The sequence below is a fragment of the Rhincodon typus genome, chromosome 17 (genome assembly GCF_021869965.1).
Source record: "Rhincodon typus isolate 14 chromosome 17, sRhiTyp1.1, whole genome shotgun sequence".
Taxonomy (NCBI): Eukaryota; Metazoa; Chordata; class Chondrichthyes; order Orectolobiformes; family Rhincodontidae; genus Rhincodon; species Rhincodon typus.
In genome coordinates, this window is record NC_063348.1 from 7,087,710 (window position 1) to 7,103,615 (window position 15,906).

Here is a 15,906-nt window from a genome sequence, read left to right on the forward strand (position 1 = left end):
CAGCATCTGCAGTTCCTACTATCTCTAAAACTTTCAACAAACTGCTCTCCAATTAGAGTACCTCCAATTTTGATTGTTCCATCATTGGTGGCTGAGCACTTAGTTGCCTTGGCCCTAAGATCTGGAATTTCCTTTTTATCCCGCTTGACTTTTTCTCTGTTTATTCTACCATGGTGCTGTTTTAAAATCTACTTGTTTGAGCAGTTTTTGACCATCTTCCTTAATATTGCCTTATGTGAATTGGTGTCTAAATTTTACTTGATAACATTCTTGTGAGGAATTTACCAGTGATTTTTATCATGTTAAAGGTGCTATATAAAAATGATGTTGAAATTACTTTAACTCAAAGTAAAAGTCTTTGATTACATGGAATGGTTTCTTCTTTAGGAGGACCTAATGGTTGTTTTAGGCAAAAAGTAACTAGTGAATCAAACGGAGAATATGTATGTAAATTGAATGCTGGTCTGGTTTGTGAATACAATAGACAACACAACTGGGGAATGCTAAGATAACAAGGTGTAGAGCTGGATGAACACAGCAGGCCAAGCAGCATCAGAGGAGCAGGAAAGCTGACGTTTCGGGCCTAGACCCTTCTTCAGAATCTGCAGTTCCTACTATCTCTGGGGAATGCTAAGCCCTGGATTCTCTGTGGATGCGATTGGACACATGACATATAGCAGACCATGTACCCAGCCTATCATCGTTATTTGAAATATTATTGGAAATTTCATCATGATATGAAACTTTTTTTTCAAACTAGAACGTTTGTGCCTCAAGTGAAATTTAACACAATATTTTGATTACTTAGGCTTTTCATCACTGTGTTCAATAGTAGAAGGATCACTAAGCTAGTCTAAGAGCTGGTGAAGATGAGTATATTTTTCATGTAGTGTGCTATCATCTGGAATCAGCTACCTGAATAGCTGTTGGAAGCAGTTTCAATCATAACTTCTAAGACTGAAATTTGTACATATACATTTAAAAAAGGCGAGAATTTCCAGGCTATGGGGAAAGGACTGAGAGAAGTATGAAATAGGCAAAGATGCTTACAAACATGCAAATTAAGCTCACACTCAGTAAGATCCAAGGTGATATGATTGTTCCACACTTTTGCCTACTCCAATACCGTTCACCCTGTTGCTTATCAGGAATTTATCTAGATCTTCCTTTTTCTAAAAAGTTTTCAAAGTCCATGTTTTCATTGCCTTTTCCGAGAAGGAAGGTTCAAAGACTCATCACCTTCAGTGGGGAAAACAAAATGCTTCCTCATCTGCCTAAAATGGGTGACCCCTTGATGCAGACCCTGTCTGAACCAATGTGGGTGGCTCTGGTTACAAAATATTGAGGTAACAACACCCCACCCCATCTCCCCTGCCTTCCTTGGGATGTTGCAAACTCCAGCTTATAAATGTGAGTCAAAGCAGCTTGAGCTACATTGTGTACTATAGGTATGTTTGTCTGGATCATGCTCTCATCAAGGAGCTTCCACATGTTGCAGCCACAACACATCACCTGTTTTGTCATCCTCTGTGTGTTTTCATTGACTGCCTAATTATTGTATTCAATTAGTTATTTACCTGTTTTGATTAACATTGCGACCAGTTTCTATATTATTTTGACTCTCCGAAATAGAATAGACCTTAATCACTGACTGGATACTTAGCAAACTGTTAGCAGCTTCTCCCATCATAGATGAAGCGCCAATTCTGCAGGCTACTGAAGTTAGGAAAAACAAAGCAAAGAAGGGTATCTTCACAGGATTCTATTACTCAAAGTCACAGGTTTCCTTAATTAACTTTAGTTGCTCTCAAGTAGAAAGGTCTCTCTCTTTTAAGCCTGTGTGAAATTTAGAATTAAGCATAATTACATTTAAATGTGAAATGTAAAACAAAAACAAGTTTTAATCGGACTTTTGACAAAGAACTTAAGATTCGCTTAACTTACCCAACTCCCAGCACTCTGTTGAAAATTACACTGTGCGTCTTGAAAGAGCAGGAGCAAACATAAAGGCCCAAATAGCCACCTCCTGCACTATATAATGCTATTCTTGATGTTCCAGATATGTTCAGCCTGTTTTCTGCTGGCAATAAAAAAAGTAAATCTTGAGATCATACAATCAATCATATAATGCTGTAAGTTGATATTAGCGACTTTATACACTAGCTATGTAATATATATATCCAGTTCTAATTAATTCTCCAAGTGATAAATAGAAAATTTTGAAGGCTTAGTGATGTATTTAGTATTACACTGATCCACACAGACAAGGAAGGTGCTAGAATTGATCTGCAGATGTGTGGGTGGGAAGGAGCCTCTCTTGGTCAGTTTGATGTAGTGCTTCAGTGACCATCTTCCAAGGAAAGACAAAACATGAGCCAAGCTTGTCAATTGTTAGCCACTGTCTTCTACACAATACAGTAATTGTGAGAAAAATGGCTGAAGAGAACTGTGCTCCACTTCAGTGACCCTGGGGACCTGTGTTTCCAATCCTTCCTTCAAACCTCATAGGCATATAATCTTTGCACCTTTTCTCAAGACCCCAAGGACAGAATGGCCAAGGGTGGCTTAATGTGTGATCATATATCCCAGCACAGAAGGGGAGAAAAGGATATTGGAAAATGTAAAGCTACTAATTGAAAAGATAGTGTGTTTGGCATATATTCGTGCATAGAAAAGAGAAATATTGCTAATTGCTTAAGGCAGTAATTAAACCTTACTACCTAGCACTGTTGCACTATAACTCTGCCAATTATTGATGTTTTCCTCTCTATGTAATAAAATCTGTCTTGCATGTTGTAATTTAGGTTTGTTATGGTCTTTACTCTTGCAGTTTATGTTCCTAAGCAGCAGGATACTCGCCTGGAGATGCCCATTAATCTAGAGTTCCCTTGATTACCCAATGTGTTCTTTTTAGGGCCATTTCATATTTGCTCTTGTGCTGTGCAGCAAATGGAAGAAGCTTTCTCTTTTGTGCTTGCAGATCTGTCTGTCAAGTGAGCAAAGAATTTTTTTTTCAATTCCTGTAAGCTTTCGGTTGTATCCCAAATAAATTCAGCCCGCTGTATAACTTGGTAGCTGTCCAGGAGTACACTGAACTTAGATTATGGCTCATCGCTGATGTGGGAGTTAGGAAATTCCCGACTTCACATGCTCACATCATCAGAGAATGCATGGGATGGGGGTGACTGTCATTGGACCAGCCCACTTGGAAAAGGGGCTGGAGGCAGACATAGGCTCTGCTGGATGCCAAAGAGGTCTTTTTTCCAAAAATGTCTGCCTGAATTCAGTGGGTTTTTGCCACAGCTATTTTAAAAATGTAAGGCTCACCCCTTACACCCCCCTGAAAAAACCCCATGTCCCCTACAACAATCTATGACTGTGTTAATTATTGTTGTTTTCTCCATGCCATTGACCCGCTGTAAGCTATATAGAACCAATGAACTCCTATGGTGAAATAGGATGTGTAGTAAAAAGCTTTAACAATATAGTCCCTTATTACTTGCTATTATGTTTGAGAAAAATAAAATCCTTTTGTTTATTGGCAATGAATGTGCCAACTATCCAGACCCTTTAGACTATTCAGAGCAATTTAAAACTCTTCTTTTTGTGTTAATACACCTTGTGCATTTGGCAGCAGAGATATAGCAGACTGAGCTGTCAGATGGGTAATATCCATCTTGAGGTTCAGGTGTATCTACAGTCAGATATGTCTGGGCTGTTGGTCCAAAATCATATGTATGTGTGTCTGTAAAGGAATTATAACAGTGAAAATTAATATTCTAATATTTTGAATAGCCACACTTAACGTCAAATAATGTGCTATTCAATGAAACAGGCCTGTTGTGTTGTCATGTGCAGACGACATTTGTTCTTGTGTGGAAACTGTGATTTTTAAGGCCAATTGTTAAGTAAAGCCAGAATGGTGACATCAAGAGGCTGCAGGCAACCACGTTTTAAAGAAAAGTCCGAATTTCTGACTGTAATTTTGTACAGGAGTTAGACTCTAAGGGTCGCTTAGAGTTTAATTGCTCTACAAAATTCCTGTCAGAAATTCGGACTTTTCTTTAAAATATGTTTGTCCACAGCGTCTTGATTTCAACATTCTGGCTCTGGTACTTTAGTCCAGTGAAGCATTTCTATTTCAAATGACATTCTTTGTCGTTTCTCTAATTTTCTTCTGTGTGGCATACTGTGTACAGTCCTAGTGACCCAGCTATAGGAAGGATATTATTAAATTAGAGAGGGTTCAGGCAAGATTTACCAGAATATTGCTGGGAATGGAAGTTCTGAGCTATAAAGATAGGCTGGGACTCGTAGGAGGTTAAGGGGTGACCTTTTAGAGGTTTAGAAAATCATGAGAAGCATTGATAAAGTGGAAAAGCAGGGTCTCTTTCCCTAGGATTGGGGGAGTCCAAAACTAGGGTGCATATTTTTAAGGTGAGAGGACAAAGATTTAAAAAGGACATGAGGGGCAACTATTTTTTTAAAGAGTGCTGTGTATGTGGAATAAACTACCAGACGCAGTAGTGGATGCAGGTACATTAAAACATTTAAAAGACATTTTGATGTGTACATGAATAGGAAAGGTTTGGAGAGATATGGACCAAACAGGGGCAAGTGGGACTAGATTAGTTTGGGAACATGGTTGGTGTGGACTAATTGGACTGAAGGGTTTGTTTCCATGCTGTATGGTTCTATGCAGAGTGGTGAACATGGTTTATATGGACCTCAGTGAGGTGTTTGACAAGGTTCCTCATGGTAGACTGGTTGGTTAGCAAGATTATATCACATGGAATACAGGGAGAAATAGTCATCTGGATGTAGAACTGGCTTGAGGGTAGAAGACAAAGGGTGGTGGTAGAGGGTTGCTTTTCAGACTGGAGGCCTGTGACCAGCAGTGTGCCACAAGGATCGGTGCTGGCTCCACTGCTTTTCATCATTTATATGAATGATTTAGATGTGATGATAGGAGGTATGTCTAGTAGGCTTTGCATATGACACCAAAATTGGAGATGTAGTGGACAACGAAGAAGGTTACCTCAGAATACCATGGGATCTTGATCAGACGGGCCAATGGGCTGAGGAGTGGCAGATTAGATAAATGTGAGGTGCTGCATTTTGGAAAGGCAAATCAGGGCAGGACTTATACACTTAATGGTAAGGTCCTGGGGAGTGTTGCTGAACAAAGAGACCTTGGAGTGCAGGTTCATAGTTCCTTGAAAGTGGAGTCGCAAGTAGATAGGATAGTGAAGAAGGCGTTTGGTATGCTTTCATATGTTGATCAGTGCATGGAGTGTAGGAGTTGGGATGTCATGTTGTGGTTGTATAGGATATTGGTTAGGCCACTTTTTGGAATACTGCAATCAGTTCTGGTCTCCCTGCAATATGAAGGATGTTATGAAACTTGAAAGGGTTCAGAAAAGATTTACAAGGATGTTTCCAGAATTAGAGGGTTTGAGCTTTAGAGAGAGGCTGAATAGGCTGGGGCTATTTTCCCTGGAGCATCGGAGGCTGAGGTGGTGACCTTTTCATAGAGGTTTATAAAATCATGAGGGGCATGGATAGGGTGAAGAGCCAAGATCTTTTTCCCCTGGGGTGGGGTGTCCAAAACTAGAAGGCATAGGTTTAAAGTGAGAGGGGATATTTATAAGGGAGCTGAGGGGCAACTTTTCCACACGGAGGGTTGTGTGTGTGTCTGTGTGTCTGTGTGTGTGTGTGTGTGGAATGAGCTGCCAAAGGAAGTGGTGGAGGCTGATACAATTGCAACATTTGAAAGGCATCTGAATGTATATATGAATAAGAAGAGTTTAGAGCGATATGAGCCAAATGCTGGAAAATGCGGTTAGATTAATTTAGGATTTCTGGTTGGCGTGGACAAGTTGGACTGAAGGGTCTGTTTCCATGCTGTACAATTTTATGACTCTAAGTGGGGAATGTGCAAGGCCAGGGAAAGGTAGCTGCACTCGGGGCACAAGGACACACTGTATTTTGAACATTCTGTTCTCTTGCATAATTCAACTTCAAGTTGTTTTTGATACAGGTTGTACTGTAGGGTTGATGTGGGATGGTTGCGGTCTATTGACTGTTACAAAGGTGGAAAGCAGGAGGTCAGCCTGGAAAAATTTGGAATAGTTGAGTCTGGAGTCATTAAAGGTATAAATGAAGATTTCAGGACAATACCAGGTGAAATGATGGTGGTGGAAGTAAGCATTTGTGTAATGGCAAGGTTATGGAGTCAGAAGCTCAGCTGAGGATTGAACTATTATGTTGAGATGGCAGACAGTCTATTTTGGCCCAATAATCAGTCTGGGAAGGAGAGGGGTCTCTGCCAAAGAGGTAGCGCACTGGGGATATGGTGATGAATACTAAAGACACTAGGTTTGTTTTGTCAAAATTTTATTTAGCTTGCAGAAATTGTGGTTCGTTCAAAAATAAACTTCAGGAGAGTATTGGAAGAGATGGTGGAGATGTATTCTGCCAATGAAAGATACAAAAATAAAATCGTAATTTTGTTAAGGAAGTAGCAGGCAGATCCCTGGTGGACTCGAAAGATTGTTAGAAACTGAAGTCCTTTTAAAAACCATTCTCTTTTCCCCTCCTCGTTTTTCATGCGTGCTGTGAGATCTGTTTCAACTGCTATTACTTGCTTTTCAGAAACACAAACAGTTTCTAATAAATGAGCAAAAGGAAAGTAACAGTAAATATCACCAAGGCCCCATAGGTTCCATAAGTTGATATCAGCGAACTCTGGCACCGTGTAATCTCATTATTGCAGTGGTTGGAAAAATAAAACTGCTATTTCCCCAAAGAATGAAAACTAATCCTCCAAAAGGCGGGAAAGTGGGGATTTGTTATTTTGAAGTCATGAATTGTTATCCCATGCTCATTTCCTCAGAGGATTGGGACAAGTGATGGTCAATCTGCGATCTGCTAGCACTTTTTGGGATTGGCAATCAGCGTTCAGAGTCAGAGAGCAGTCTCAACAGGGAACAGCTGCCTTCAGAGGGAGGACAGACTAGAAGAGTTTTAGGGAAGACTCAGGACAGATTTCCCGAACATTTTGGATGGAAAACAAGATGCTGTCTTCACGACTTTAACGTGATTGACATGTGCCAATTGCCTGCTCATCCCCTGGTGTCGCTGAATCATTATCTGTTGTCATGGGTTGTATAGTTCCTTTGTCTAATTAACTGTATATTGTATCTAACCTGCTGCTGCTGATCACACCACTTGAAAAATTCCTTACGAACTGTCAACTAGTTATATTGGGTAACTATGGTAATGAACCCCAAAAATCGAAGTTATACTTCGGGTGTAAGATGAGTGGTTGTTGATAGAGATGCACTGGCTATATTTGGCTGCATGAATGAAACAGAACGAGAGCCACCTTACTGAACTGGATATCGGAGAAGCATGAGGAGACCAATGTGCTGGACCATCTCAAAGACTGTTCAGAGGTTGGGGAGGAAGGGGAAGGATATTGCATCGTTGTTAAAGTCATCAACGATGGTTAAGGTTAAATTCAGTGCAAGTCATTGGACAGGAAGCTGAGAAACTTCAAAACTTTCTGATGTAACAGCTAATCAAGGGAAGGAGTGTTGGGCAAATCGATATACTACCTTTACAACAATACATTGCTTGGAAGGTAAAGTACTTATTCCTTTCCAGATACTTTCTAAAATATCAGAATATTCAGTCAGCATTTTTGCTCTGCAATAAAGAACATCTCAAGCCAGCAGATTGCCAGTTTATTTCCCCTTTATCAGTTACTGTAAGCTGTGACTTTCATTTACTGTGTTAGAAACCTTTTATAAGTGTGAGCCAGTCATTGTGTTCCTCCTGCAAACAAGTGAAGGTACATGGAGAAGGATGAAAGAAAAATAACATTCTGATCAGCAAAAGGATCATCTCAGCAAACCTTATGAACCGGGACGGCACCCACATGTTTTTGTGTGTATAGAGGGAATGCTCATAACTGGCATAGAGTTTAAGCTGGTTAGAGTTATATGTCAATAATAGTTCATCTGTAAATAGAACCTATATATTTGTAAGACACCTGATCTGCCCTTTGTTAGCCTGGTAAATTATGAAATTCTATGTACTTTTTGAAATCTATAACTTTTATGTCGACCCTGGGAATAGTGGGGCTCAATTTCTGGAGAGCTGCCTCAGCGAGGCATAATAGGTTGATCTTGTGAAGTGCTGGAAAACTGTATTATATTTGACTACCTTCTGTAGAATTGTGCTTTGCTTTGTTACAGAGACTGCAGAATGAATTACCTCTGACCCCAGAGCAATTGGAAGCTGTCTTCGACAGTCTGGACCAGGATAACAATGGCTATTTAACACCCTTGGAATTCAGCATGGGATTTGGTATGTACCACAAACCCTCTTGTAAACTGTGAAAACGGTGTTGTTATTGAACCAAGCAGTGTCTTTTTCATCAAGATCGAGTCTGAGAAACTTCTTTACGTTGCATTCTTTGCAATGCGAAGTGTATATATCCACAAGACTGGTTTGTTGATGCGAAAATCCAGGGACATATTTGAAGCAAAGAAAACCATGGTGGGGACCGGAGAATTTGATTCATTTTGGATTCCTTTAACACAGAATGCAGTGACAATGGGCTTCTTTTGTATTTGAATTTTGCTCTAAAATATTGAAAATCCTCCTCCAAAGAACTTACGAGTTCAATATTTTCTTAATAACTGAAATGAATGCATATTGAATGCAGGATGAATTTAAAATAATTTAATTTTAAATCTTTTAATAAAGACTATGTAATATTGGGGCAAACAAAGGAGTAGCTATATTAAACCAAGCCTCATAGTACCATAATGTAATGAAGTTTATTGAATTTAAAAAGATAGAATGAGATGAATAAAATCATCTGTACCCTCGTCTCCTCTACACAAAAAACAGACTACTCTTTCTAAGTGCTAACAAAGGCAATATGGGTAGAATTGCTAAGCTACAAATCAATTCATCTTATAATTGGAACTATCGTTTCAACTCCCACACGCTTATAATTAAAGGTTCTGTGTAGAAATAGCAGGCATATTTCAAATAGGGCACGTTGTGTAAGGACAACATCATTGTTACTGGAAACCATTGGCAACACTGGAAGCAATGAATTCATCCTAATTTGCCTTTTATGTTCCCAATACCACTTAGAATGGATTCAATTCTAATTAGTTGCGCAATTAGCGTATGTGTTCCATTTACATTAGCCCTCTGCAGAATATGGAGTAGGTCATTGTTGGCTATGACTGTTTCATCGCTTGTTGTAAAGCGGAAATGAAACATAAAACAAGTTGTTACAATCCCCCAGGGACCAATTAATTTTTTTTTGAGAGATAAACTTCCCAGCAACTGCTGGAGATAACCAAAGAACAAGATTTTAGCTTTTAAGAAGTAAGAGCTGTAACAAGTGAAATAAACCTATACAGATCAAACATTATTTAACACGTGAATATTCCCTCATACTGAGAAAAGGCACTTGAGTATTAATTAATCAATGTGTGATTGTGATAATTCTCACAACTTCTTTATCTGTGCTTAGTACTTCTGGTAGATGTATAACATCACAGGACCAAGCCTAGAGTATCTCCTAACAGGCTTCACTTCTCCTGACCAGGCTTGATCAGAATTTAATGTGATAGCAACTGAGCAGAATGCTTATGAGAGATTAGTCTTCTGTTTGAAAATAAGGAGACGACAGTTCAGTTGGGACTTTTGCAGAGATCACTGAGGTGGGCCTTACTGGTGAAATTGGCTCCAGAAAATTCCGGCTGAGCAGGATAAGAATATAAATCATAGAAATTAAAGTAGGCCAAGTCTGCTTTACCACTCAATGAGATCATGGCTGATCTGATAATCCTCAACTCCACCTTTCCTGCCTTTTCCCAATTACCCGTGGATTCCCTTACTGATTAAAAATCTGTCAAACTCATATGTAATGGTCCAACCTTCATGGCCCTCCGTGGTAAAGAATTCCACAGATTCTCAATCCTCTGAGAGAAGGAATTCCTCCTCATCTCTGTCTTGAATGGGTGACCTTTTATTCTGAGATGATGCTGTCGGGTCCTAGGCTCTCCCATAAGAGGAAACAACCTCTGCGCATCTACCCTGTAGAGTCCTGTATGTTTGTATGTTTTTTCAACATGTTATAACACAGCTGTCTTGTAACATTGTATTGAAGTGAAAAGGCATATACTGGTATTTTGGATCTTGAGGGAGAAAAGTCCTGATATTATCTCCACTGAATTACTAAATAACTGGCCTACAATCATGCTCTTCTGAAAGCTCAATAAAAATTCCAAGCCTTGATTTTTATTAGAATCCGTACAGTGCAGGTAAGGGCCATTTGGCCCATCAACCCCTCCCCCCCGCAACACCAAAAGAGCATCCCACCCAGATCCAGCCCCCCACCCTATACCTGTAACCCTGCATTTACCATGACCAGTCCACCCAACCTGCACGTCTTTGGACTGTGGGAGGAAACCCACACAGACACGGGGAAAATGTGTGGAGTTTACACAGACTGTCACCCGAGGGTGGAATTGAACCCGGGTCCCTGGCGCTGTGAGGCCGTGATCAGAGTGGTCCAGGCGCTGAAACACATGCAGCCAGCCTGCAACTTGGATTCCCGGCGCCATTCTGTTCCTCCTCCACACCTCCAGACCCACTCACGTGAAGACAGAGTGGAGAAGTAGCAGGGAATGGATTTGAGTGTTTGGGACCCTTTAATAAATTACAATTAAAGTAGGCTCGTTGGAATTTTCATTTTACCTCCAGGTTCTTGCTCAGTTGGCAGGAGCCAATTTTGCGGCCTAAATGGGCTCCCAGCAGCAGCCCTGGTGGGAGGGGAGGGTGTGAGGCAATGTTCACGGGAAACCTAGAGGCACCGTCCCTTAATGGCCCTCAGTGCAGTTCCATTGACATGCTGTACTGTGGAGGGACAATGTCCCACAGCGCTGAACCTGGCTGTGAAACAATTTTATTTAAAATTTATGAAAGTTGGAGAGATGGCACCTCCACTTTGAACTGTCCTGTCTTTTATTCACCTGCCATTGTAGTCTGCTGCTGCCTTCACATGGGATGACCTTGGATTGACCTCCCAGCTTTTTGAGAACTAACCCTCAATGGGATGGTGAGCCTGCTGTCTGGCCATCAACTGATCACCCTGGCGGGAGATCGTAACGTCTGACTGTTTCCTCGCAGTGTGGGCTTCTCGCTTCCATTTGAGCTTGGCGCCAGAGTTTGCAAGCCCTGAAGGAAATTGCAGACCCAATTTTAGCTCGTTTTTAGATAAATGCAGGCTCTTCTCAAGAAGATGATTACACAACAAGGACAGCGTCCTTTTTTGGTGTGTGTGGTTGGGGTGTTGCCCTGTAAACATCTGGGGTGACCTCCAGCCACCTCTCTTGCACACCTCCCTGGCCTCCCCAGTCTTCCAAAAGATTCAGGTCTTACCTCAGTCTGGAATCTGTTTCTTTTTCTCCCGGGGTTTGTTTGCATTCTCAATGTCCATGACTGTGTTCTGGTGCTTCTGGGAGAACTAACGACTGACCCCACCCCCAGCCTCATTCACCTGGCCATAGGTTCAACCCATTGAAACTGTCATAATTCTGCATAAACCTAGCAGGGAAGATACAGAAGGTGATTCTTCCAACTGGGGAACCTAAAAGACAGGCGAACGTATCGCAATCCTAAATGATCATGCCCCAATCAATAATAACTTCTTCAGTCGAAGCATTGTCCAGCTCCCCTCTGCTGTGGGTTCTGATTGTTTTTTTGTTGGGTATATTTTAAAGCTGGTACAGCAAGTTTTTTTAGACCTTTCTGGGAATCATGAGGATGAGGCATATGATCAGGCTGAATGGTGAAACAAGATCTTTTGGGCCACATGGTGTACTTCTGTTCTCCTCCTCCATTCTTAAGCTCCATTGCACTGTTTTACCTTGATTACCGAGGAGCAGTACAGGCTGGCCTCCCACCTTCAAAAACAATCTTGTTTCATCATTTTTTTTTTATCTCTTCAGTGCACCAGTTTCAGTTGTTTCAGCTCCAGCACTGTTAGATTCCCAATATTTTGACTTCAAGGGGCTGGGATTCTATAAATGCAAGTTTGTTTTTGGTTTGTTTTTATTCGGTTGAAGGAGTAGCTTGTCAGATGCTTTCTCTCAAATGCACAGGACAATTCATAGGTGATGAGGTATTGCCAACAACGGAAAGTCGAGAAGGCTCCAAGCTCGAGGAAACATTTGAATCTGGCTGGTCTGACGACCTGGATATCATAGACGATGAGGAAGAGAAGCGGTTTTGTTTCATGATGCAACAACTTGGTGCCTCACAGGTCTTTGAGGAGTAAGTATTTCCAATTCTGGTTATGTGCCGTTTACAGCCTTCATCCAGTAACATGTAGAGTTAGACTCTTCAAGATTTGCAAATGTTAGACAGGAAGCAAAATGCTTCAAAAGCAATTGAAGCTAATTACTATATAGCCCAAAGAAAATACTGGGAAGAAAATTGTGCCTTCAGGCAAGTAAGATTCCAGTGAGTGAATTTCTCATTGAGTTAAGAAATGGATCTTTTTTGCACTTGCATGGTATTCGTGAAGAGCAACGGGGAGCTTTACTTATTGAGGGGTTGAGTTCAGGAGCAAGGATGACTCGCTGTAGGTGTACAGGGCCTTAGTGAGTCGACACCTGGTGTATAATGTGCAGTTTTGGCCACCTCCTGTAACAGAAGATATGTGTGCGACAGGAAAAAAAGCCAAGGAGGTTCACCCAGGATGGCAGATTTGTTGCATCATGAGAGATTGGGTTGATTTGGGCCTGTATTCACTAGAGCTGAGAGGAATGAGAGACATCTCATGGAATTGTATTAAATTCTAACAGGGCTGGACACACAGGATGTAGGAATCCTGCATCACCTGGCCAAGGCGTTCACAGAAAGGGATTGTGGTGTCTGGATAAATGGTGGCCCACTTAGAATGGTGATGAGAAGTAATCTGTTCAATCAGAAGGTGGTGAATCAATGGGATTAGCTGCCACCGAAGACTGCAATGTTAAATCGCTGAATATATTGAAGAAAGAAATAGGTTTCTAGAGGCTAAAGGTAACAAGGGATAATGGGAGAGAGCAGGATTTTTGCATTGAGATAGAGGATCAGCTATGATTGTGTTGAATAGTGGAGAGGCCTTGAGGAACAGCTCCTGTTTCTCATGTGATTTTAAAAAGAGTGGTTAGCTTACTACTTGTATTTCAAGTGCTATGGATATGTTAGGCCATACAGGAGCAAGTATGTAGTGGAGCAATGTTCACATGGTTTTCAGTTTAAAATAAACCAAGAAAATCGCCACTTTTTAAAAAAAATATAAAAGCACTGCTCCACTTATATCTCGAGGGCAAAGTTTCACGATCGTTTCTCTTTTTAAGGTTTTGATCCACCCCTTGACTAGGCATAGTATGGAGTGAGCTCAGAAGGCCTGTCAACCCTATTAAAAGCAGAGTAGGACATGTGAATGCGGCAATGTGGATTGGGCAAGGTCAATCAAGTCTTTTATTAAGTTTTGATTGAGTTAAGTAAACAAAATTGCTTTTTCTTTCCCCCACCTTTTTTTCTTCAGACAGCATGGCTGCTTTTGGGGAAATATTGAAAGTGCAACATTTTTATCTCCAATACCAGGCTGGGTGTAGAGCGATTCAAACAGGCAACCTATTCCCTATTGCTGTCTAGTGATCCTTGGTGGAAGGTGTCTTGTGTGTGGCTGTCATGTGAAGATCAGATTAGCTTTGTTTGTCTGCCAATGAGTAATTATAATCAGCTGACATTCCTTAACTCTGACTTCTTGTACAAAGAGATAGCAATCAAAATCGTACTGCAGCAAGTATTTGGTGCCTTAAGGTGAGGAAAGGGGGACTGAAGGAAAAGACCTCAACAAGTAAGAGATAAAAAGGTGTAAAGCTGGATGAACACAGCAGGCCGAGCAGGAAAGCTGACGTTTCGGGTCTGGACCCTTCTTCAGAAATGGGGGAGGGGAAGGGGATTCTGAAATAAATAGAGAGAGAGGGGGAGGCGGATGGAAGATGGGTAAAGAAGCAGATAGGTGGAGAGGAGACGGACAGGTCATGGAGACGGGGATAGTGCCACCCGAAGGTTGCAGGAACAGCACCTCATAGTTCGCTTGGGAACCCTGCAGCCCAATGGTATCAATGTGGACTTCACAAGCTTCAAAAGCTCCCCTCCCCCGACTGCATTCCAAAACCAGCCCAGCTTGTCCCCACCTCCCTAACCTGTTCTTCCTCCCACCTATCCACTCCTCCCACCTCAAGCCCCACCACCATCTGCTACCTACTAGTCTCATCCCACCTCCTTGACCTGTCTGTCCTCCCTGGACTGATCTATCCCCTCCCTAACTCCCCACCTTAACTCACCTTTACTGGCTCCATCCCCGCCTCTTTGACCTGTCTGTCTCCTCTCCACCTATCTTCTCCTTTATCCATCTTCTATCCGCCTCCCCCTCTCTCCCTATTTATTTCAGAATCCCCTTCCCCTCCCCCATTTCTGATGAAGGGTCTAGGCCCGAAACGTCAGCCTTCCTGCTCCTCTGATGCTGCTTGGCCTGCTGTGTTCATCCAGCTCTACACCTTGTTATCTCAGATTCTCCCGCATTAGCAGTTCCCACTATCTCTGAATCAACAAGTAAGAGTTATGTTGGAAAGGTTAAAGCTATCAGAAAGACCATGGAGCTGTTTGTACAGATTGGGACAGAGAGAGAATGCAATCCAAAATCTAACCCAGTTGAGGAAATTTACTCATGGCTTTCTAATGTGCTCATGATAAACCAGGTCTGGGACTTGTAAATAAAGTTAAAAATCAGCAAGATATATTGTGTACCATGTACCTTTTTGTTTTCTTCTTGATTTAGCCTGGAGTAAGTTGCAGATGTTGCAACCTGATTCAACCATGGCCATTTTCCAATTGTAGGAGACTGCCACAAGGCCAATAAAACAATACGTGACTTAATAAATGCATTTTTTTTTCCCCTTCCCCAAACCCCTCCTGGGGAGGGCAGGTCAATAGCCTATAAAATGTGATAAAAGCAGGTAGAACACCACATAGGCAGTAAGGGCTAGTACAGGATACAGTGATCTTTGTTTTTTTTAAACTAAAAGCCCCAAGAACACAGTATGATTTAGATTGAGAAAAATGAAGCTGAGTAGTAAGGAACAAAAACAGAAGTTGCTGGAAAAGCCCAGCAGGTCTGGCAGCATCTGGGAGTGCAAGCAGAATTAACATTTCGGGTCAAGTGACTCTTCCTCAGAACTTGCCCCGAAACGTTAATTCTGACTTCTCTCACAGATGCTGCCAGCCCTGCTGAGCTTTTCCAGCAATTTCTGTTTCTGATTTTACAGCATTTGTAGTTCTTTTGGTTTTTATTTGGTAGTCAGTTAGGCGTTAGTTTAAATAAAAGAAGATGACTCGTTGATTTGAGGAAGCATTTTGTTAATTCTGAGTGTATTGCACTGATTTTGAAATTAGTGGGCTGAATTTTGATTTTTTTTTATTTGGGTACATCTGAGTTGTGTTGAGTTTTATGGAGGGATCTCTGCAGCAGGGCCTATTGAGATTTCTGGCTGTATCTTAGCATACCTGCCTCAATAACTACTTACCGTGTCCCGTTGCAGGCCTCACATCCCTCACACTGTTCCCATAACAACTCTGAACTTGGTGGATCTCCCTGAAATTCACTGGCATTTCTCGACCGTGCATTATCCTAAGAAGCCTGTTGTCCATCTGGACAAGCACTGTCAGGCCAGAGCTGTGCTGCATCGTTCCTGGGATTTGCCCTGGACATGGCAGACAGGGGGAGATCGTCAGGGATAGTAGGAACTGCAG

General features: G+C 41.6%; 1 protein-coding gene across 1 annotated transcript in view; it reads left to right on the forward strand.

The window, feature by feature from the left end:
• LOC109919804 (EF-hand calcium-binding domain-containing protein 4A-like) overlaps positions 1–15,906 on the forward strand; it is a 100,480-nt gene that overhangs the window by 54,817 nt on the left and 29,757 nt on the right. Inside the window, exons 3-4 of the mRNA XM_048607096.1 lie at positions 8,262–8,373; positions 12,198–12,369. Of these exons, the coding sequence (XP_048463053.1) occupies positions 8,262–8,373; positions 12,198–12,369 (284 nt within the window). The remainder of the gene's footprint in view (positions 1–8,261; positions 8,374–12,197; positions 12,370–15,906) is intronic.